Genomic DNA, 25,598 nt, shown 5'->3' on the forward strand with positions numbered 1-25,598 from the left:
TTCTGATATGTAGTGGTTCAAATATCAGTACAACAAGCTAAGTATCCTGCAGTAGGAAGGAAATTATTTGGTGAAAGTCGATTTTTTCATTGGGGGAACGAAACTTGCAATACACGTGATCCCTTGAGATTTCAACAGTGATTTACGGGCTGGGAGTAGTGGGGTTGAACGGGATAGATTGCCCTATAATACTAAAATTTGAGGTGCAGTTTTGAATGGTGCTTGTTAAAACTTTGCTGAAGGTTTGGTTATACTTTCAATACAAATATATGCGCTCACGTGTGCATCCTCTGGTAGTTCACCATTTCCATCATGCATCACGTGTGCAACTTATCACGTGGTGCAATAGATATCGATGTTTTGCAATAGTTCTATATACATCAATGTAATGTGACCTTCAAGATTATTACAGAGAAGCGCTAGTGTGCAAGTAGCTACCGGAGAGCTCCACGATTTTAAGATTTGATGGATTTTTAGTTTTTAAACAAATTCTACTTCTGAAAGGGGGATTTGTCCGAACCATCCGAACCCCCCTTGGTTATACCCTTGGCACTGAGGTGGGGATAGTTGCGCTTACATTTTGACACATCAATGTGGTAGAATGAGGCCCGAAAAGACACTGAAATAGGTCCAGAAATTCTGTGGGCTAGGTGCCAGATTTAGTTTCGTGATGAAGCCAGTCATAAAACAAGAATGATTATTATTCATTAGACTGTTGAATAGCACTTCACCTTGGCCACCTTTTGTTCGCAACGCAAGGGTGCGCTTATTGTGGATTTACTCTTGGCTCTTGGCGCTTGTATGACCAGAAATTCCTTTGCCGGATGTGATCGTTTTGTGTATAGCGAAGTGCATAATTCTGCGTGGAAACGTGCAACCAGTGAATCATTCTTCTCTAGGAAGTAGTCGTGCGATTTAACATTGATATATCATACTTTAGAGAGGCGTAGCTCTAAGAAGCTTTTGGAGTTTTGCAGTTTCAGCATAGTGTATGACAACACGGTGCTGCGTAAGTATATTAGTAATGTAGCTATGTGACTGTGTGTACACGCTGGGACTTTTTGTGGTGTTAGGTAACTTGTACATCCTGGGCTAGCGTGCCTACCTGCGTAGCTTTAGCTACATGAATTGTCCCCATGATGGGAGTGTAGATGTCACATGACACGTTGGTTTGCAACCACATCCTGTGTAGTCCCACCTACTTTATTTGGAGCAGTGCATGCAAACACACATAGCTACTGTTACAAACGGCCATTCTGTACGACATTTTAAAAGCAAACCAAACACTCGAGGCACAAAACAGATAATGTGTCTGAAACTGTCAATAGTAATCAACGGTATAAATCCTAATTTTGATAAAATAAAACAGAATATATATACTGTAAACTAATTTGCATTGTGTATGTATAGACAGTTCCATATAATGGTGACACCACTGAGGATAATACTCCTTATATATCCACTAGGGAGAAGGAATTTCACTATTTTTCAATCACAAGCGATCAACAAGTGATATAGAAGTACTCATGTCAAAGCACATTAAATTTCACAAATCAAACTCCGCAACCTTCATGATGTTGTTATTACGTAGGTAACAAATGTATCACATGAGCTGGCTAACATGGATCTTTTGACCAACATCCTAAACAATATCTGAGCACTTGCAGCATTTATTTTAGCACTAAAAATAATTTTCTTTTGGAACATGAGGTTCATGTTTGACGACCTGAATGAAGAACAAAGAGTGCATCATTCAAGTTGAGTACGTTACTAACCAAATCATTATTATTTTCTTGTCTTCAGACCAGTTTGTTTTATTATTGAAATTAATTAAGGCTTGTAGAAGTAATTTCTGCCAGGCCCTCAAAACATTTACTTTCATACGTACTGCTCTGTATGTGCATGACTTACTTTGTAGTCCCTTGTATGTTGTGCTGAAATGCCTATAATAATAATAATGTTCTCAGCGCTTTAGAGGGTATACATATACATGCACACATGAACACCGCTGTTTACATTGCTGATCACCACCAAAAATTGAAGTGATTAGGGCATACGCTCCAAGCAAGAACAGGAAGTACAAGTATTATTTAAAGCACCGCATATGTTTGTATGTACAAAAAAGATATCACTCGAGGGTATCTTGAGGCAAATACAGTAATCGACTTTGCCTCATCTCTTGACATGTCCCCTTATGCTGTATTTTCCATACACACATGTAGCAGTGCTTTAACTGTAACATGATGGACATACTCATGATGTTCTAAATATTTTCAATACAAATGTAGATAATTTTATGTACTGTGGTCTGCATTAAGCAGTCACTGTATCTATCTAATACCTATATTAAATGGTCAGCCAAGAATTCACCAATGATTCACTGTATAGAGGTTTTGCAGGAGGTGTTTTGAGTCATGTGCTTGCATACAGAATGTTGTACACATTGCATGAGGAAGGTATTCCATTAGCTGCATAATAAATACTTCAATATCTAGTAACTAACACTGCAGATAGTCCCACATGGTTAGGTCACTATATTCTGTCATTGGGTAGGAGTAGTTACATAAGAGGTTCTGTACAGTTCGATACTACAATTGTATCATCAAAGCATGCAGCATTATAGCCCATGTGCTTAAATTCTATTGCAACAAAACTGCAACATTCAGCTAACCTGTCTATTACTAAAGAACTTATAACCAATTCAATAAATTCCAAATGCAACTGTTAGCATAGATATTAATTATGATATACATATATACTCCATTCTTTTAGTCACATTGGTAAATTTGTAAATGCATATGCATGCTTGTGATTAGAAACACAAATGGCTGCTGCTCATCACATTGTTTTCTGCTACACAATAATATAAGCTGAGTGGTGTACAAATGCGAATGTGTATGAGGTTTGAACTGTACCAGATACTACCTAACTCAATGACAAAGAGAAAAAGGCAGTGTAGCCACTGGCCACACAAGGTTTCACACATCACAGAGACTGCTTAAGGCAATTGGAAGACTTGCAACTACCATTTATGGTTTAGCACCCTCCTCAAAGACATGTGCAAATGTTAGAATACTACAGGTAATTCATCCCAACTATTTTGTATCTCCAAATACTCATCTTGTGGCACATCAATTGGAATCACCAATGTGTGACGTTTGTATAAAACCAGCATGATAACATTAAAGTGTGTACATGCCATTGATAACCTTAAGAATCATTGCCTGCTCTATTATGCCAACTCATAGACATCACAAAATTTCTTTTAGCCAAGCTTCTAGGTTGATTACACCTGTATAAGCCAAGGCATATTGTGCAAGCTAAACTATGACTTTACTTTCTGTCACAGTATTCAAATTATTAATGCACCCAGGGTAAAGTACCGTGCAGTACATGTTCTGTAAAAATGACATACTTCACATCCTGAGAGTTGAATATATCCTCTCTTGTGTCCAAGCTTGTGTCTGTGTGTCTCATACACATTGCTTATCACGATTATCCTTCTTTTCAATTAGAGTGATTAGTGATTGGAATTTTTTACCCCGATCAGTGATTGACTCCAACTCCCCTAATCAATTTAAGAATCTGCTGGACAGACACTATAGTAATATAATATATGATTTTTAATGAGTATAGCTACTTTTTTGTGTGTATGATTTGGATGTAGCTACAGGCTATGCCTCTATCCAAAATTTACAATCACAATTACTATTATTATCAATCTTCATAGGTGCACTGTAATCTCTGATTAATTAATTTTATAAAAGTGCCTGAGGTGCTTACGGACTCAACACGGGTGAACAAAACGATAGCCACCAGCTTCTTGGACCGCACGACACACTACCGTGTGTCTTGATACTTTACCCTAACCCTAGATAGCACCAGTAACACAGGAAGCTGAACATATACTGGTAGTATATACATTGGTGTCTTGACACCATCACTACCCAGGCCACTACCAGGCTACACTGATTGCATATATCTCATATGCATGTACATATAATCATATTACATTTGTGGCCATGCATATGTGTCATTAGTGACTACATTAATTTATAATTCTTGATGAATCATAATCTGATTAGTACCAAACTTCAAAACAATAGAATTCTTGTTTGATCCAGTAGTTGCTCTAATGCCATGGCAGTAGGCTGTTGTTGATGTAGTGACAGGAGAACCTAAATGACACTGGGAAGAGTAACCACACTATAGCATAATCACAGTAGGAGGGACACAAATATGAGATCACATGCCCAGAAGGGTGAAGCCAATACTAGTGTAATGTTATTATCTACTTTACCAGTTAGGCACTGGAGGGTGTACACAGAAGGCAGAGCCTGTTCGAGGTGTTTACCCACATCCTAGGAGCCTAAGCAAATATCTTTGAGCTAAATATCCTAAAGTGAAACGGGACAAATTATACCTAGAAGGGCTGCTTTCAATCAGTCTTGCTCATTGTTACTCCTGGCAAAGTTGCACTGACTGTAATTTAGATGCTGAATAATGCATTCATCAAGTTTTGTGTTCGACCATGCACTTGACTTTGTGTCCAGCTAGCCCTGTCCAGCTTGTGAATCACTGACGGCTTTTGATGCCCTCAGTTGCCACTAATACTACAAAAACACAGTAAAAAAATATGAATTTTTCTTTTATGTGTTACCCCTCACAGGTGAAGCACATATAGTCATCTTTTTGTGCTGTACATTTGTGCACATGTAGTGAAGTTGCAAACATGTATGTGCTACTGGAGATGTGTTGAAATACCATTCCATCATATGTCGTCATGATGTGCATAGCCACAAATTTGACCTATTCTACACATTACTGCAACCACACATGTTGCAAATTTGACCTATTTTATGCGTTTGCTTAATATGCTATGGAATGTGTAAATCCAAGTTTTTTTTGCAGTGTTAAACCCACCATAGAGAAATGCTCCGTTTCCCATTTCCTAATTTCCCATTCCCCTTTTTAGTGATAGCTACCCCGATGATTTGCAATAGTTCTACACTAATGTAATATGACCCTCAAGATTATTTGCAGAAGAGTGTCAGTATGTGTGCAAGTAGCTAACTACTGGAGAGCTTCAGGGCTGTAAGATTTGATGCGATTTTATTTAACAAAATTGTGACCAGGCCTGCGATAGCTAATAGGGCATGTGGGCACATGATTTTTGCCTACTTTTTCACACTTTCATCACTTGTACCATTATGCTATGGCAATTCAATTTTCACCTCGTAGTAAGCATTTAATTGGCATCATGATGCAAGTTACAGAATGGAAATATACTTTTCCAATCCTACGATATGACCTATAGAGTGATGGGGTGTAGTTTGTGCCTACATGCCCTGTTTTTGCAGGCCCGGTCATAATTTGCCTCTGAAAGGAGGTTCGTCCGAACCATCCAAACCCCCCTTGGCTACGCCCTTGGCACTGAGGTGGAGATGGTTGCGTTTACGTTTTAACACATCAATGCAGTAGAATGAGACCAAAGACACAGAAATTGGTCCAGGAATTCAGTGGGCGAGGTGCTAGATTTAGCTTCGTGATGAAGCCAGCAAACAAGAATAGTTAATTATTATTCATTCGAAGTGTATATTTAGCCGGTACCGGTTTGCAAACACTAACGGCTATTGTGCCGGCACTAGTAGGTTGCCCCGAGCATTCAACTTTAGGGCACGCGTCTAGTAGGTTGCCCCGAGCATTCAACTTTAGGGGATGCGAAAAGTAGTTCCTTAGCGTTAGGGGTAGGCTAGGGTTAAGCTTTGGTTTCTTCTTCACTCTTGTATATAGAAGTCACTTCAGTCGGATGTTTATAACGTAGAAACTAAATAATATGACTAGCTGCAGCACCGGTGGTATAATCGTTACAAACATTGCTTATGAGTACGGATGCCCGGGTTCGAACCCTCGCTTAGACAGGTTTTTTTTTTCGCTTTCTTAGGTTTTTTGTACAAGTTTTTTTTTAATGCACGTAACATTCTAAGTATTATACCCTCCACTGCCGGCAAAATAGCCGGCAAAACAGTGTAACCGGTACCGGCTATATATAACCTGCCTTATTCATTAGACTGTTGAATAGCAGTTCATCTTGGCCACCTTTTGTTTGCAACGCAAGGGTGCGCTTATTGTGGATTTACTCTTAGTTCTTGGCGCTTGTACTGTATGACTAGTCCGGCGCGGCCTATTTGCGAAGGGGCGGCCGCGCCAGACTACTGTGTGACTAGAAATTCCTTTGCCGAATGTGATCATTCTGTGTATAGCGAAGTGCATAGTTCTGCGTGGAAACGTGCAACCAGTGAACCATTCTTCTCTAGGAAGTAGTTGTGTGATTTAGCATTGATATATCACGAGAAGCAATACTTTAGAGAGGCGTAGATCTAAGAAGCTTTTGGCGTTTTGTGGTTTCAGCATAGTGTATGACAACACGGTGCGTAAGTATATCTGTAATGTAGCTATGTGACTGTGTGTACACGCTGGTACTTTTTGTGGTGTTAGGTAACTTGTACGTCCTGGGCTAGCGTGCCTACCTGCGTAGCTTTACATGAATTGTCCCCATGATGGGGGTGTAGATGTCACATGACACGTTGGTTTGCAACCGCATCCTCTGTAGTCTCGCCTACTTTATTTAGAACTGGAACTGAAGGGTCTCGTAGCAACACTTACTTTAAGAATTCTGTGCAATGCACCGCAGACTGAAGTTAGTGTGGCTGTTGATTACTGCTGACTGACGAATTAAAGCCCTAAACTTCTTATAAAGCGTCACACGTTCCCTTCATCAACATGTTAAAAACAAGAATGATATGCAGCGATCTAAGGCAGCCCTGTATCTCTCTTTTCACCCTATTTCATGTCCCTATAAGGCCCCTATTTGGTGATTATTACTGTTAGTTTCTCATCCACCGCTAGCATTCTTCTTAGACCACCCGCATGATAAGCCATTGTTTACTCTGTGCATGCTCAGAAGAACACTTGATACCAAACCATTGGCATAATTTGCATTGAAACTAGATGGCAGACCTGTCAGGTCTCACGCATTAGGCGTGTGACACACGCATTCGGGTCTTTTCACACGCTCACACGCAAACGATGGTGACTCTCCTCACTAGCCGTTCACGTGACACTATGCACGTATTTACTGAGGTTTATTAAGCTTTTTGAGCATTAAGAGGTACTTTATAAGCTATCGACAGCTTAAATGGGTGTTGTAGCCGAATTAGACTTGTCTGAAATTTTTCTGAGATCTTTTTTTTTTTGGTCTCAGATGGTAATTTACTTAGATTTTTTGAAAGTAGTATGGTAGCTTGGTAAATCTCACTCAATGTCACTAGCTCAACTTGATAGCCCTGAGATGGCGTCTTTTAAATTAACGCTACAGTGCACTATGCATTGTTGTTTTTCCTTGGCAAATTACTGCAGTGGATTCTGTTTTTCAACAGTCAACTGAAATCCCGCTATGATTAAGTCGATAGAGCATGATTGCAGCTGAAATCCAATGTAAATTTGTGCGAGGAAAGAAAGATAATTTGGACAAGGTCTGTACCTTAGTGTATAAATACTATAATGGCCTAATGGTATTGCCCTCCCGCCCGCATCATAATTAGAAAGACTGGATAAGAAACTAATAATCACCAAATAGGGGCCTAAAACTTAGATTAAAAGGGTAACCAAAAACGAAAAAAGTGCAATCCTGATCCTGGTTCGAACCTGGGACCGCCAGCAGTGTGATAGCTCAGTGTGCTACCAGATGTGCTACTGCTGCTAGCTCACTTGCTTTCCTTCTTTTCTATCTTATAAATGTGATTCAAGAAGTAAGGCCACTATTAATGTGTTATCATATTTTTCATCAGTGCCCACATGTATTTTTACTGCCGCACGTATTTCCCCATTATTAAAGATTTAACCATTATTTCGTCCTATAAACCAAATATTGAACATGTGCAATTCAGTTTTCAAGATTGTTGCACATTAGCTACCTTGCATTCTAGCCAAGAAAATGTGAAAAAAATTAGACTGCAGTGATGCTTACTGATACTCAAGTGGAACTGTGATCACATGGCGAAGGATGACAGGATATGGTTGCCAAACTAGCTGTGTTGAGTTAAGCTAAGTTAGCAAATTGTCTGTTATGTAGAGAGTATCAGGCCCTGGAGAGTAGCGGTATGAAAATATGTCTATAGCTAGCCATATTGTGGCAAGTAGATTCATTTTGGCTGACTTCTCGCATTTCAGCAGTGTATCTAACATGCTCATTGACCTTAACATTCCCAGTTTAGAACACCGCAGACAAGTATCCAGTATCATCCTCCTTTACAAAATTGTTCATAATCTCAGTGATATATCTCCTATTGATTTAATCCCTGTCACTTCTAACACCAGAGGACATGACCAAAGATTTCATCATATCTATGTAAGGACCAATCAGTACAGTAATTCATTCTTCCCTAGATCAATAAGACTGTGGAATTCACTCCCCCCTGACCTAATCCAATAACAATTCATTACAATTTTTTTAGCACCAACTGAAATTATTATTACTTTCCCCTACCATTCAGTAATGCCAGCTGAACTCTCTACATGGTGGTTTCTTTGTTGCTGAACTCTCTACAAAGTGAATTCTTTTACCTGATCTCTCTACAGGGTAATTTATTTGTAACTGAACTCTGTACAAGGTGCGTTTTTGTAGGTGATCTCACTGCAGGTTGATTTGATTGTAGCTGAACTCACTAAAGGGTGATTTGCTTGCAACTGAACTGCTTACATTGTGTCTAGTTTCTAGCTGATCTCTCTGCAGGTTGATTAATTTGTAGCCGATCTCTCTACAGGGTGATTTGTTTGTAGCTGATCTCTCTACAAGTTGATTTGTGTGTAGCTGATCTTTCTACAGGTTGATTTGTTTGTAGCCGATCTCTCTACAGGGTAATTTGTTTGTAGCTGAACTCTGTACAAGGTGCTTTTTTGTAGGTGATCTCACTGCAGGTTGATTTGTTTGTAGCTGAATTCACTAAAGGGTGATTTGCTTGTAGCTGACCTGCTTACATTGTGTCTAGTTTCTAGCTGATCTCTCTACAGGGTGATTTGTTTGTAGTTAATCTCTCTAAAAGTTGATTTGAGTGTAGCTGATCTCTCTGCAGGTTGATTAATTTGTAGCCGATCTCTCTACAGGGTAATTTGTTTGTAGCTGAACTGTCTATAAAGTGATTTGTTTGTAGCTGATCTCTCTACAGGCTGATTTACTTGTAGCTGAACTCCTTACATTGTGTCTAGTTACTAGCTGATCTCTCTACAGGTTGATTTGTTTGTAGCCGATCTCTCTACAGGGTAATTTGTTTGTAGCTGAACTCTCTATAAGGTGATTTGTTTGCAGCTGAACTCTCTACATGGTGGTTTCTTTGTTGCTGAACTCTCTACAGGGTGTTTTGCTTGTAACTGAACTCTCTGCAGGGTGATTTGTTTCTAGCTTATCTCTCTACAGGTTGATTTGTGTGTAACTGGTCTCTCTACAAGCTGATTTGTTTGTAGCTGATCTCTCTGCAGGTTGATTTGTTTCTAGTTGATCTCTCTACAAGTTGATTTGTTTGTTGCTGATCACTCTAAAAGTTGATTTGTTTGTAGCTGAACTCTCTGCAAAGTGTTTTGTTTGTAGCTGACCTCTCTTCAGGGTGATTTGTTTTTAGCTGATTGCTCTACAGGTTGATTTGTTTGTAGGTGAACTCTCTACAGGGTAATTTGCTTGTAGCTGAACTCCTTACATTGTGTCTAGTTTGTAGCTGATCTCTCTACAGGGTGATTTGTTTGTAGCTGATCTCTATACAAGTTGATTTGTGTGTAGCTGATCTCTCTGCAGGGTGATTTGTTTGTAGCCGATCTCTCTACAAGGTAATTTGTTTGTAGCGGAACTATCTACAAGGTGATTTGTTTGTAGCTGATCTCTCTGCAGATTGATTTGTTTTAGCTGAACTCTCTACAGGGTGATTTGTTTCTAGCTTATCTCTCTACAGGTTGATTTGTGTGTAACTGATCTCTCTACAAGCTGATTTGTTTGTAGCTGATCTCTCTGCAGGTTGATTTGTTTCTAGGTGATCTCTCTACAGGTTGATTTGTTTGTTGCTGATCGTTCTAAAGGTTGATTTGTGTGTAGCTGAACTCTCTTCAGGGTGATTTGTTTCTAGCTGATATCTCTACAGGGTGATTTTTTGTAGCTGACCTCTCTTCAGGGTGATTTGTTTCTAGCTGATCGCTCTACAGGTTGGTTTGTTTGTAGCTGAACTCTCTACAGGGTGATTTGCTTGTAGCTGAACTCCTTACATTGTGTCTAGTTTCTAGCTGATGTCTCTACAGGGTGATTTTTTGTAGCTGAACTCTATACAGGGTGATTTTTTTCTAGCTTATCTCTCTACAGGTAGATTTGTGTTGATTTGTTCATTGCTGATCGTTCTAAAGGTTGATTTGTTGTAGCTGAGCACTCTGCAAAGTGTTTTATTTGTAGCTGATCTCTCTATAGGGTAATTTGTTTGTAGCTGAACTGTCTCCACAGTGACTTGTGTGTAGCTGAATTCTGTGTAGCTGAATTCTCTAGAGAGTGACTTAATTGTAGCTGAATTCTCTACAGGGTGCATGACTTGTTTATAGCTGAACTTTCTTCAGTGTGACTTGTAATGTTCTGAATCTCTATAGTGATATATTTGCTTAACTCTCCACATGGTGACTTGCTTCTTGCTGAACTGTCTATAAGATTAACTGTTTGCAGCTGAACTGCCTACAGAATAACTTGTGATGTAATAAAATTCTATTTGGAGTAAATAAATTAGCCGAATGCTCTATTAGGGTGACTGTTCTATTAGAGTATCTCGATCTCGCATTTGCTACACAGAGTTGGCTTTAGAATCATAACTCAGTGGTTTGTAATCCGATTCTTCTGTACTACGGCAAGGACTTTCTATGACGATTATTCCAGCTATACACCGATTTTCAGCTCATTACTCTAAGCGGTTTGCCTAGTAGGCGTGAAAACTAATACTTTTTTATTCGTAAAAATTGATTGCGTAATTGTGACACAGGTTGGGTTTTGTGTCATATCTCCATGGTCTTTATCTCGATTCCTTTCAAACCACCAAAAGGCACTCCTACGATGTTTACTCCATCTACATAGCAATTTTCAACTCATTCCATGAAGCGGTTTACCCTGTAGGCGTGACAACAAATCTATCTTGTTTTACGCGAATAATCGGTCATAACTCCTGAACCATTCATCGGATTTGTAGCAAATTTGATGCTAGGATTTGCCGTTGGACTCCCTTTCTGTGTGTCACATTTCATGGCGATCGGAGTACGCGTTTGCTTGTTATAGCAATTTTTGCAAGCGTGCGAAAAGACGAAGAAGAAAAAAAATAACGAAGAAAAAAAACGAAACTTTGGCAGCTTGTATCTCGGAAATGGCTGGAGCGACTTCCTTCAAATTTGTAGTGAAGACTCCCCTGTCTGGTGGGCAACTGTGTAGCAAATTTGGTTCCAATCGGATAAGTGATCACTGAGATACAAAGGTGTGAAAATGACGTTTTCGTTCTTCCTGTCAATATACTCACGGGTGTGGCGCGCCGGCTTCTTGGGCCGCACGACACACTATTGTGTGTCTTGATATTGCAGTAATTAGCTAACTTACTTTGCCTTGGTTTACTGAGATTTGTGTAATAAAGCAGTCACTTAACTACTCTAATAAAACATAAATTTCATTTTGATCATCATAATCATGATGGTGTTTAATAATAAATTCAGCAAAGTCATCATAAGTTGGTCCTGCTATGCAATTAATTCAATAAGTATTTTTCTCTACTAACACATATTATATTCAAGAGTATGAGTCTATCTGAAATGCCTTCATATACTGATGTGGCTATCTAGTTGTACAGCGTATCATAATGATAGTCATTGACGTAATATTATAGGAGTATCCTATTCAAGTACACACATAACATTTACAATGCTTTTGAATTCAACCTCAAAGCATTCAAATATCTAAAGTTTCCTGTGGGTCTGCACCCAGATTCCCTTAGTGTTGGCCTGCAAAAGGTATGGTTAATGATTTTGAAACACTTTTAATGTACAGCCAGCCCACATGACTCCCCCCACTTTTGAGTGTTGTTTTCTGCCCTGTCTTAATGTATAAGATGTATATGTCAATCCATTAAATCAGTATTGTAGACTATCAGTACACCAATCTATTGTATGTGCAAAATTACAGTTTATGTTCAACGAAATAAATTGATGATGTCTTTTTTGATTGACTTCCCATAGCTACATCAATAATATTCATCTTTATAAACAAACTAGTCAAACAGATTGATCATCAGTTCTATAAAAAGAACAGAAACACAAAAATTAGGAATTTTGAACTAGAGTAGAGATCAACTAGTATATAGTACACAAATAAAAGTAGTGATATTATGTAGTAGAGTACTATACTATGACAGAAAATACAAAAAGAAGTGAATATCTCTACTGTGCATTTTAATTATGAAACCTCCACAGCACAGTATGGGTAAGCACTTCTTTTTGGCGTTACAATAATTTTCTGTCTTAATATATAAACTCAAGCTTGTTACAGTTCTTTTTATTGGTGCACTAAAATTCTAGTTTATCCTTAATTTTTTCTTATACTTGTGGGAATTATAATTTCCATTAATTTATTGATTTGCAAAAATAAACTTATATTAAATGTAAGCTTATTTTTGTACATCAGTAAATTGCATGAATCCAAATGTAGAGGTTTCAATAAATTGCATGAATCCAAATATAGCACAGTTTCACCTTTATTTTTGTATTCATGCAATTAATTGATGTAGATTTGTGAATAATTTAGAATGAAATATTATAAGCTATATCATTTAGTAGACCCATGTCCTTGGCCTTTTGTAGGGGGTTAGGTATTTTTTTTACAGTATTCACTATTGGGGGTACTGTATATTATATATTTTGATGCTTCCAAACCTTTATGTCACCGTATTGCTACTGATATGCAATATCTTACCTGTACATATCTTAGGGATGGATTGTTTGTATGGACCGCGAGTAATTGATGTGATTGTCAGGAAACCTGGTAAGTTATCAACAGTATAACCACTAATAGGTATTGTCTATGCTCTCAACAGAGTTTAAATTTCTGATCAGATACTATGACTTGCTGTATCAGAGTTTAATACCGAACTGTAAACTGACCATCTCAACTCTTAAACAACATTTAGAAGTTCCTAGTGAAGTGGAGAGCTACATAATCAATGGGGAAAGCTTAAGAATCAGATGTCAGAGAATCATTAATCTTTTACTAGTTCACCTAGACACTACAAAAGATTACAAACATTTCCTTTGCTTGTTTAGCAAGATAACAGTAATGACCGATCTTCCTGATAAACTGAGGACAGGTATGACAATAATATAATGGTGTTCATTGGTAGTATGTAATTTTGTTAATGCATAGAATCTCAGCACACTCCACACTGGGATGTTGGCACCCAAAATTATCATAATAGTCAGACCACTGGATCTGCTTTGTACAGTGAGTTATGTGGTACTGTATGTACAGTATATCAATTGCATGCATTGCTAGTAATTATTTGCAAAAACCAACCAGTTTGGCACAAATAAGTATTGCAAATGTTTACGTAGCTTGGGTATTACATTAATGCTTTTAAAATAAATATTTGGTCTGGGTGCATAAACAGTCTAGTTGTCTAGCAGAAATGGTCCATTGTGACAATGACAATGGTCCAACCTAAGCATAAATGGTCTGGGTCAGAATTTGATGAGGTAGTTAATGGTTAGAGGAAGACCGACATAGTCACATGAGCTCTGTGCTGCCCTTACGAAACAAGGTGATTTTTGCTGTGGACACGCCTGCCAACATCAGTACTCCACATACCTAATTTGAGCAAAATCGCTTCAAGCATTCCCGACATATGTGACTTCAAAAATTAGCTTAGTTTCTTCTTATATTTCTCCTGTTTTCACACACTTGCAAAGCTTGCTATAAGATGTGAATGCCATATCCATTTGCCTTGAAATTTGGCACACAGAAGGGGGTATAAAGGCACATTTGGTACCAAGTTTGGATGGAATACGATAAAGAGTCAAGGAGTTATTAGTGATTATTCACAAAAATAAAACTGTTGTTACGCCTACAGGGTAAACTGCTTACGGGAAGAAGCTGAAAATTTGTGTGTGAATAGGTTAGCTATTAAATCGGTTAACTATTAAATCTCAAATCTTTTGTGGTTTGAAAGGAATCAAGCTAAAAATCACGAAGATACAATGAAAAGACCAACAGTGTGTAACAATTATGCAATCAAGATTAGCTTATAAAAAAATGACTACTCTCCACGCTACCACTTTGAGTAATTATTATTATAAATACACACACAGTATATTAATGACTAATTATATAAACTGGTAAGAGTCAGTTTTAGCTTGAGCACTATCCAGTACCTGAGAGCTGTAACACTCAGCGAAGGATTGAAGCTGTACCAGGTAGAGCAAGCCTTTGCAGATGGAAATATTTGATGTTGTGTAAATCAAGCAAGTCAACATACTGGGACAACTTAGAAATCGCACCAAGTGCATCGATTACAATTGGTGTAACAAAGGTTTTATTATTATTATTATTATTACTAGGCCTGGGGCAAATGTAACCAAGTACAATCACCAACGGGACAACCTACTAATGGGGCATGTACAAACAGTGCATGGCGAACACAGTATGTGCAGGCAGAAAAGATGCACAGTAATACAATTCTAGAGGAATTGACTGGCACATATACGTAAGGGATGTATTAGCAGACCATGGCAAGATTACGATAAAAGCACAGTATTTCAACTGTCTGTCACCTACAACTGATATCTGAGTTATGTATATATTTAACATGAGCTGGGTCATTTGTACTAAAATGATCACATGACAACCATGCACATAGAAATTAATAGCTGCAGCCTAAGAGCACATTTTGTGTATGTTGTTTGTTCTCTCAATCAGCGTTCAGTATGTGGGATGCAATTTGGCAGATTCTCAGGGCCCATATCAGTGATCAATCTGGGCACCCCTGGCACTAAAAGGCTTCAGGTGGAGAGCTATGCAAAACTTACCAACTAGAAACTGCACCTTCTTCGCACAATGGCCTGCCAAGTGAGGCTTTCTCCCATACCATACATGAGTGAAGGTAGCCTAGTTATGCAAGACTACTAAAGAAACAAGACTATCAAAGTGTTTTAACCAACACAAACTGGCCTCCAGTGATTAGTAGCAACTTCCAATCATGATGTTCATTAAGCAGGAGTAGCAACCACTCGTCTTCCAATCAAAAGATCCGCTGTCGCCCACTTTCAAACACAAATGAACAGTAGTTTGCTTGTCTAGAATCCACTTGATCTATTAATAGTAGGCGTCACGTGCTGTTTGATCGACATTAATTAGAATCGTCGTACGTTTCTATCACCTCCACGATAGCACCCGCCCATTATATGATTGTCTCTTCATACAACATGGATTCTATTCCTGGTGAGTGCGAAGCCTTAGGCCTTGTAGTTTTCTCAAACATTATTTATTATTTATTCATTATTTATTCATTCATTATTAATGACGTAATTTTAACCGCATTTCATATTATCTTTAGTATATACTTGGTTGTATAACTAGTTATTATCAAGACTCACGGTAGTGAGTCGTGAGGCCAAGAAGCACAAAGTGTGCTCCCACAATAATAATAAACATGCGACCACTACTGTGAGTCATTTATATGAGAGATAGATTATGCAATCTTTTAAAATCCGCATGGCGAAATCTCAGCCTTACTAAAAGATTTCGCCTTGAAACCAGGGGCATGTAACCTTTGTATAATGAGTAACTACCACATGAAAAGTCAGGCAAATTGTTGTGGTAGTTTGTTCTATTGCCCACCCATTTACAATGCATTAATTAAATTATTTATTCAAATGTACATTGTTCTTTTTTTCATTTTCTTCATCATCGCATCCCATTGGAGTGATTTTCTTTCAACCATGAAGTCGTATTGTAAAAAGGCTGCGGCTATCAGTGGCTTTTTACACAATGTATCTGTACATTTAATTTTGCTAAAAGGTGTTTGTTAGTTTATGAGATTGCCTTTGTGCTCTTTGAAGATTCAAACTTGCCACCGTGACGTTGAGGTATGAGGCGCCCGCCTCAATTCCCAAACCGAAACAGTGTGGAAGTGGGCAAGGTCATTAGCCATAGCGAGCTGGCTGACATTGTGCTGTCAACTTTTGGTTTAATTGTGAGTCCAGTCACTGATTTATTATTTTTTAATTCGCCACGGTATGCCTCCACTGACTCGTTATAGCGTGACTCCGGCCCATGTAGGGCCGCACATAGCTATAACCAGCTGTTTCATACCCTCTGTAGTGATATAGTTGAAGTAACTTACTGCTACATTACCCGTGCACGTCTTTAATCCCACCCCAGCCCTTCAGTGCCTGTGAAACTTCAGTGTTCACTTAAAAGCCAGCATCAGTGCATCGCCTTCAGCACTTAACACACAATTATAGAAACTCTTTAATGATAGCATGAATATACTGTAATAGTAAACATTTACATTATGATGATCCCATAAAATTAAAAAAATGACTACAATAGCACAAGAAGCCAGATACACTAGTGTTTGGCTATGAAATACCACCAAGAGTTCATAATAATTATAGTAGTGGGGTCTTGGTAGCTACCACATATTACTTTTTCTTCATCATTTGCGTGATTTGTTCATTGACCATAAACTCACCCGCCAGCAGTCACGACATCAGTATCCACCTTGCATATACAGAAAGGGATACAGTATGGTAAGGCACAGCTAACTAAAAACATGTAATCATATAGTCAGACTAACATGTCAACAACACTTAATTCCACTATTATGATTATTGTTAAAGTGAGCATCCCACATAGCCATTCCCAAGATGTATTCAGCATACTGCAGCAGTTGATGACCGATTTTGGAATATATTACTTGACTTGTTTTGTGGTTCTAACCTACATTGTTGACATAACCATTTTTGTTGCAAGGAGACATATAAACTAGGAGACATATAAACTAGGAGGGACTAATGGTTATAGTATAATGGTAAAAAAGTTACACAACAGCAAAGGAAATTTTAATAAACTAGCAGTGATTGGATAGTTGATAGATAAAAGTAGAAGACAATTTGTAGTTTTCCAGTCCTGATTGTTTGAGAATAAGCACATTAGCTGCTATAAGCATGAAAAAAGCAAGACAGACTAAATTTTAACACAAGGTTTATGGTGCAAACTCATTATACACCTACCAATGTGTTACCCCACCACCCCCCTTGGATGTAAAGCCTGTAAGTGGGGCTTTACAAGGCGAATTGACATAAAACTGCTGCTTCACTACGGGGCATTTGACAATCATTCATTAAGCACCCAAGTATTTTTTCTACGCTATGTCAAATCCCCCACGTTGCAACTGGAGCCAGTGGTACATGGGGATTTGACACAATAGGTTTGTCCCACCATGGGGCATTTAACATTCATTTGTGCCCACTATAGCCCTGCATATGCCCGAAGGGGGAGGGGGGGGGGGTTAGTAGGGCAATACATTGATATGTGCATTATATATAATATGGTGCATCTAGTAGATTAAGCCTGTACCTTGTGGGCCTAAGCATGTTCCTCTCCTGTTTTGAAAAATAATCTTTTATTGCCTGCACCTAACTGGAGTTTGCCTGACACCTTTAACATCATAAAAAGCTATCTAAAATGGTTAATTTAGCTTTGACCATTGGCAAACTACAACACTCAACAATTATATCAGAGTATATGTGACCGGATTTGCGAAAAGGTACCTTTTCCACACATTTTACATGCCAGCGAACAAAATGATGTAATGCTTGACTCTTTACACTGATTAACTTGTTCTTAGTTTCAAAATGTAGCCTGATACTGTAGCTGCACTCATGTAACATTTCAGGCAATTATAAGCAATGATACAAAAGTTATGAAACTTTAAAGTTCAAAAAGTTGGTCAAATTTTGTGTGTGAAAAAGGTACCTTTTCGCAAATCCGGTCACATATACATAACTCTATATATCTGCCCAGTTACTATCTAATCAAAAACAGCCAAGCTGTAAAAAAAGGTGCGGCCCCCAAAAAGGCCATGGTGAAAAAAGATGTGAAATTCAAGGTGGCGGCCAAGAAATGGCTGTGATGGTAGGTTAATGTTTACATTTTAATAACAACAATTCAGGTGAATTTGGTGCCAAGACCAAGCGGCACAAAATTCACCTGGATTGTCGTTATTAAAATGTAACCATTAACCTACCATCACAGCCATTTCTTGGCCGCCACCTTGGATTTCACATCTTTTTTCACCATGGCCTTTTTGGGTGCCGCACCTTTTTTTACAGCTTGGCTGTTTTTGATTAGATATCACTTCTTTTTGTATTTGTATACTGCAAAGCCGGCCTATGGCTGGCTTTGGGGCTTTTTTAACCCATGTGTTTTTTTCTTTACCACATGAAGAAGAAAAGAACGTAAAGAAGATTTTTAATACTTCAATTATTTTTGATTTTATTAGTAATTATACAAATTACATACATATATATATTACATGCCCATTATTCCCCACAGGATATTTTTTTGCAGCTGATCTCTCTACTGGGTGACTTGAAATGTAGCTGAACTATTATACAGGATGGTTTCTTTGTAGCTGAACTCTCTACAAGGTGACCTCTTCTAGCTGGTCTCTCTACAGGGTGATTTGTTTCTAGTTGAACTCTCTACAGGTGATTTGTTTGAAGCTAAACTCTCTACATAGTGGTTTCTTTGTAGCTGAACTCTCTACATGATGGTTTCTTTATAGCTGAACTCTCTATAAGGTGATTTCGTCTAGCTGAACTCTCTACAGGGTGATTTTTTTGTAGCTGAACTCTCTACAGGGTGATTTGTTTGCAGCTGAATTCTCTACATGATGGTTTCTTTGTAGCTGAACTCTCTACAAGGTGACTTCGTCCAGCTGATCTCTCTACGGGGTGATTTGTTTCTAGCTGAACTCTCTACAGGTGATTTGTTTGCAGCTAAACTCTCTACATGGTGGTTTCTTTGTAGCTGAAATCCCTACATGATGGTTTCTTTGTAGCTGAACTCTCTACAAGGTAACTTCTTCTCTACAGGGTGATTTGTTGTAGTTGAATTCTCTACAAGGTGGTTTGTTTGAGGCTGAACTCTCTACATGGCGGTTTCTTTGTAGCTGAACTCTCTACAGAGTGATTTGTTTGCAGCTGAACTCTCTACATGATGGTTTCTTTGTAACTGAACTATCTACAAGGTAACTTCTTCTAGCTGATCTCTCTACAGGGTGATTTGTTTGTAACTGAACTCTCTACATGATGGTTTCTTTGTAGCTGAACTCTCTACAAGGTGATTTCTTCTAGCTGATCCCTCTACAGGGGGATTTATTTGTAGCTGAACTCTCTACAAGTGATTTATTTGCAGCTGAACTCTTTATGTGGTGGTTTCTTTGTAGCTGAACTCTCTACAAAGTGACCTCTTCTAGCTGATCTCTCTACAGGGTGATTTGTTTCTAGCTGAACTCTCTACAGGTGATTTTTTGCAGCTAAACACTCTACATGGTGGTTTCTTTGTAGCTGAACTCTGTACATGATGGTTTCTTTGTAGCTGAACTCTTTACAAGGTGACTTCTTCTAGCTGAACTCTCTACGGGGTAATTTCTTTGTAGCTTAAATCTCTATATGATGGTTTCTTTGTAACTGAACTCTCTACAAAGTAACTTCATCTAGCTGATCTTTCTACTGGGTGATTTGTTTGCAGTTGAACTCTCTACATGGTGGTTTCTTTGTTGCTGAACTCTCTACAAGGTGAATTCTTCTACCTGATCTCTCTACAGGGTAATTTGTTTGTAACTCAACTCTGTACAAGTGCGTTTTTGTAGGTGATCTCACTGCAGGTTGATTTGTTTGTAGCTGAACTCACTAAAGGGTGATTTGCTTGTAGCTGAACTCCTTGGATTGTGTCTAGTTTCTAGCTGATCTCTCTACAGGGTGATTTGTTTGTAGCTGATCTTTCTACAAGTTGATTTGTGTGTAGCTGATCTCTCTGCAGGTTGATTAATTTGTAGCCGATCTCTCTACATGGTAATTTGTTTGTAGCTGAACTCTCTATAAGGTGATTTGTTTGCAGCTGAACTCTCTATATTGTGGTTTCTTTGTTGCTGAACTTTCTACAGGGTGTTTTGCTTGTAGCTGAACTCTCTACAGGGTGATTTGTTTCTAGCTTATCTCTTTACAGGTTGATTTATGTGTAACTAATCTCTCTACAAGCTGATTTGTTTGTAGCTGATCTCTCTACAGGTTGATTTGTTTCTAGCTGATCTCTCTACAAGTTGATTTGTTTGTTGCTGATCGCTCTAAAAGTTGATTTGTTTGTAGCTGAACCATCTGCAAAGTGTTTTGTTTGTAGCTGACCTCTCTTCAGGGTGATTTGTTTCTAGCTGATCTCTCTGCAGGGTGATTTGTTTCTAGCATATCTCTCTACAGGTTGATTTGTGTGTAATTGACCTCTCTACAAGCTGATTTGTTTGTAGCTGATCTCTCTGCAGGTTGATTTGTTTCTAGATGATCTCTCTACAGGTTGATTTGTTTGTTGCTGGTCGCTCTAAAGGTTGATTTGTTTGTAGCTGAACTCTCTGCAAAGTGTTTTGTTTGTAGTTGATTTCTCTACAAGGTGATTTTTTGTAGCTGACCTCTCTTCAGGGTCTAGCTGATATCTCTACAGGGTGATTTTTTGTAGCTGACCTCTCTTCAGGGTGATTTGTTTCTAGCTGATCGCTCTACAGGTTGGTTTGTTTGTAGCTGAACTCTCTACAGGGTGATTTGCTTGTAGCTGAACTCCTTACATTGTGTCTAGTTTCTCGCTGATCTCTCTACAGGGTGATTTGTTTGTAGCTGATCTCTCTACAAGTTGAATTGTGTGTAGCTGATCTCTCTGCAGGTTGATTTGTTTGTAGCCGATCTCTCTACAAGGTAATTTGTTTGTAGCTGAACTGTCTATAAGGTGATTTGTTTGTAGCTGATCTCTCTGCAGGTTGATTTGTTTTAGCTGAACTCTCTACAATGTGATTTATTTGTAGCTGAACTCCTTACATTGTGTGTAGTTTCTAGCTGATCTCTCTACAGGGTGATTTGTTTGTAGCTGATCTCTCTACAAGTTGATTTGTGTGTAGCTGATCTCTCTGCAGGTTGATTTGTTTGTAGCCGATCTCTCTACAGGGTAATTTGTTTGTAGCTGAACTGTCTATAAGGTGATTTGTTTGTAGCTGATCTCTCTGCAGGTTGATTTGTTTTAGCTGAACTCTCTACAGGGTGATTGCTTGTAGCTGAACTTCTTACATTGTGTCTAGTTTCAGGTTGATGTCTCTACAGGGTGATTTGTTTGTAGCTAAACTCTCTACAGGGTGATTTGTTTCTAGCTTATCTCTCTACAGGTTGATTTGTGTGTAACTGATCTCTCTACAAGCTGATTTGTTTGTAGGTGATCTCTCTGCAGGTTGATTTGTTTCTAGATGATCTCTCTACAGGTTGATTTGTTTGTTGCTGATCGCTCTAAAGGTTGATTTGTTTGTAGCTGAACTCTCTTCAGGGTAATTTGTTTCTAGCTGATATCTCTACAGGGTGATTTTTTGTAGCTGACCTCTCTTCAGGGTGATTTGTTTCTAGCTGATCGCTCTACAGGTTGGTTTGTTTGTAGCTGAACTCTCTACAGGGTGATTTGCTTGTAGCTGAACTCCTTACATTGTGTCTAGTTTCTAGCTGATGTCTCTACAGGGTGATTTTTTGTAGCTGAACTCTATACAGGGTGATTTTTTTCTAGCTTATCTCTCTACAGGTAGATTTGTGTTGATTTGTTCATTACTGATCGCTCTAAAGGTTGATTTGTTGTAGCTGAACACTCTGCAAAGTGTTTTGTTTGTAGCTGATCTCTCTAAAGGGTAATTTGTTTGTAGCTGAACTCTCTCCACAGTGACTTGTGTGTAGCTGAATTCTGTGTAGCTGAATTCTCTAGAGAGTGACTTAATTGTAGCTGAATTCTCTACAGGGTGCATGACTTGTTTATAGCTGAACTTTCTTCAGTGTGACTTGTAAAGTTCTGAATCTCTATAGTGATATATTTGCTTAACTCTCCACATGGTGACTTGCTTCTTGCTGAACTGTCTATAAGATTAACTGTTTGCAGCTGCACTCCCTACAGAATAACTTGTGATGTAATAAAATTCTATAATGGAGTAAATGAATTAGCTGAATGCTCTATTAGGGTGACTGTTCTATTAGAGTATCTCGATCTCGCATTTGCTACACGGAGTTGGCTTTAGAATCATAACTCAGTGGTTTGTAATCCGATTCTTCTGTACTACGGCAAGGACTTTTTATGAAGATTATTCCAGCTATACACCGATTTTCAGCTCATTACTCTAAGCGGTTTGCCTAGTAGGCGTGAAAATTAATACTTTTTTATTCGTAAAAATCGATCGCGTAATTGTGACACAGGTTGGGTTTTGTGTCATATCTCCATGGTCTTTATCTCGATTCCTTTCAAACCACCAAAAGGCACTCCTACGGTGTTTACTCCATCTACATAGCAATTTTCAACTCATTCCATGAAGCGGTTTACCCTGTAGGCGTGACCACAAATCGATCTTGTTTTACGCGAATAATCGGTCATAACTCCCGAACCATTCATCGGATTTGTAGCAAATTTGATGCTAGGATTCGCCATTGGACTCCCTTTCTGTGTGCCAAATTTCAAGGCGATCGGAGTACGCGTTTGCTTGTTATAGCAATTTTTGTAAGTGTGCGAAAAGACGAAGAAGAAGAAAAAAAAACGAAGAAAAAAAACGAAACTTTGGTAGCTCGTATCTCGGAAATGGCTGGAGCGATTTCTTTCAAATTTGGAATGTAGACTTCCCTTGCTGGCGGGCAACTGTGTTGCAAATTTGGTTCCAATCAGATATGTGATCACCGAGATACAAAGGTGTGAAAATGACGTTTTCGTTCTTCCTGTCAATATACTCACGGGTGTGGCACGCCGGCTTCTTGGGCCGCATGACACATTACCGTGTGTCTTGATATGTGACCGGATCTGCGAAAACAGGACATAATCGCATTTTTTCTGAATTCCTGTTATTGAATATTTATAATCTATGTAGTCAAGTGTACCAACTGGCACAATTTCAACTTCATATGCCAAACACTTCGAGAGTTACAGCTCTACAAAGTAACAAGAGCAGAAAAATCGATTTGTACAGCAAGTATAGGGAGAATAAATAACAGGAGCTTACAAAAACAGTTGTAACTTACCAACGGATCGAGGTACAGAGCTAAACGTTTCACCATCATGTTCGCCATGAACAGGGGAATAAATTACTTGGTAAGTTTTTCCTTTACTCGCCCTTCTTCACTTCATACAAAGGCAAAATCCATGAAGAAAAATCGAATGCGTACGATCGCTTTGACATGACCGTAAACAAACGCTCATAACGTACGCATCCTTGGGTCTACTGCAACGAAAAATAGATTTTTCAATTCCACTTGAGCAGGCGAATAGGATGATATCCAGGTTTTTATTGTTAGTCCCTTCCTTCACTAAAAAAGAGGGGTGAAAAAATTTACGGAATTTTCAAGTATTTCACCCAATGTATTCAATGCTTTATACTGTAAATTTAGGCTTGTGCGATTATGTCCCTTTTTCGCAGATCCGGTAACATATAGTATAGGGTCCATGGTTGCCTCAGATCTGCTTATATTATTATCACATCAATCAATCGATACATAGTAATTACGGCCTATTGTATGTACGCATTGAGCTGAGCCCTCAAAAATATTAACTCATTTGTAGTATTGACTTACCTGCCAATCATTCAAATGCCTGACACATTATTCATAGCCAAAGTTTTCACCATACATTATAGGAAGCCATAAAAGTATATAGCATATTAACCTTTCCTGAACTGTTGGTGAAAGCACTTGTTTGCTCTTGACATCTTTGTTGTCATCACCAACCATCTTGGTTGGTTGAAATGTTGAGAAAATATCCTCTTTCATTTTTAGCTGTTTTCTCAGGGTTCAGCTCAACTTGCTCGCGGTCTGACCCTCACAGCTAGAACAAGCCAGCTACGAGGCTCTGGCCTACACAAGCATAGTATATAATCACTATGGCATGGGAGATTCCTGTCTAAAATTACAACGGTAGTTATATAGCCGTTTACAATGACTTAGCTATACACGAACTTACCCGGCAATTTGCTGGGAGAATAGTGTGATGCATTCAGTGCCATCAGGCTTCATGTCCATCTGAGGCATACATTCAGCAACAACTCGCAGCTGATTCGGCTCCACTTGTCACACACAGATTTCGACTAGACTAGTTATATCACCATCCCACTGCCTCAGCAAGAACAGTTAAGACTGTAGCCTCAACTTCAGTTGCCGGTTCTTATTTACGTGAAACATCACATGAGATATCACGCGAGTCCTTGCGGGAATTTGGAAATTATTTTCAGTTTGAATGAATTTTCTCTTAGCAAGTCACTTTTAGTAGCGCTTCTAAACACTGAACTTGGAAGCTTTTGCTACTAATTTAGCTAGCTAATCTGTTGCTGAAGCTGTTATTATGCATGCATGCATGCAGTATCTCCTATGTAATATGTACTAGTAATAGCATGGGTAGCAGTGAAATTTGGGATAAATACCACGAGTGTTGTATTGGAAATGGGGATAAATTTCACGAGGCGAAGCCGAGTGAAATTTACCATTTCCAATACCACTCTTGTAGTGGTATTTATCCCAAAATTTCACTGCTATACCCATGCTATTCCCAGTTAATACCATACTCGCTGCATATACGCATGCTGTGCATTAGCGTTGCTATGTACACAATTTGTCACTATGTACTAAACATGCGTAAACACTAATTGGCGCTACATTGTTAACATAAATTCTAGCCAATGAAATTGCAATTACAACTTTTTCACTGCTACCAGTGAAATACGGGATAAATTTCACTGCTACTATTGAGACTTTTGTATGGGCTGTGAAACAGGTATGGTATTAAATACCTAACTGTATGTTCTCTATCAGCAAAAAGTAGTGATATCCTGTGCCAAAAGCAGCCCAGCTGGAAAAAAAAAGTGAGACCAAGAATGCACAAGTACATGTTCATGGAGTAACCAAAAGACATGATATCAAAATCTGGCCAAGAAAGCATTTACAGTAGTATATAGGCACTTTGGTGCATTCAATTTCTATATGTTTCACATTATCACACCCAGCTAGCTGCACATGTGTGCTTGCAATATAAACAATACTACTGAGATGATAAAAGATATTACACTGCATTGTTACCAACATTAATTTAACTAAAAATTTACAATTAGTTTCTACTTGGCCATCTTTTTGCACTGCATGTATATTAAAATAAAAAGATGGCCAAGTAGAAACTAATTGTAAATTTTTAGTTAAATTAATGTTGGTAACAATGTAGCGTAATATCT

General features: G+C 38.5%; 1 protein-coding gene across 2 annotated transcripts in view; it reads left to right on the top strand.

Annotated features, from left to right (window-relative positions):
- Nucleotides 1-812: 812 nt before the first annotated feature.
- The window catches only part of LOC136257264 (uncharacterized), a 185,225-nt gene continuing 160,439 nt past the window's right edge, over nucleotides 813-25,598 (top strand). Inside the window, exons 1-4 of one of the 2 annotated variants that reach the window (XM_066050356.1) lie at nucleotides 813-1,009; nucleotides 13,043-13,096; nucleotides 13,149-13,418; nucleotides 13,475-13,552. In XM_066050356.1, coding sequence (XP_065906428.1) covers nucleotides 13,045-13,096; nucleotides 13,149-13,418; nucleotides 13,475-13,552 — 400 coding nt within the window. In that variant the 5' untranslated portion in view covers nucleotides 813-1,009; nucleotides 13,043-13,044. Of the gene's footprint in view, nucleotides 1,010-6,208; nucleotides 6,431-13,042; nucleotides 13,097-13,148; nucleotides 13,419-13,474; nucleotides 13,553-25,598 lie in introns of those variants that run through there. The other variant, XM_066050355.1, reaches the window with a different exon arrangement.

This window comes from Dysidea avara, chromosome 6 (assembly GCF_963678975.1).
Source record: "Dysidea avara chromosome 6, odDysAvar1.4, whole genome shotgun sequence".
NCBI classification, from domain to species: Eukaryota; Metazoa; Porifera; class Demospongiae; order Dictyoceratida; family Dysideidae; genus Dysidea; species Dysidea avara.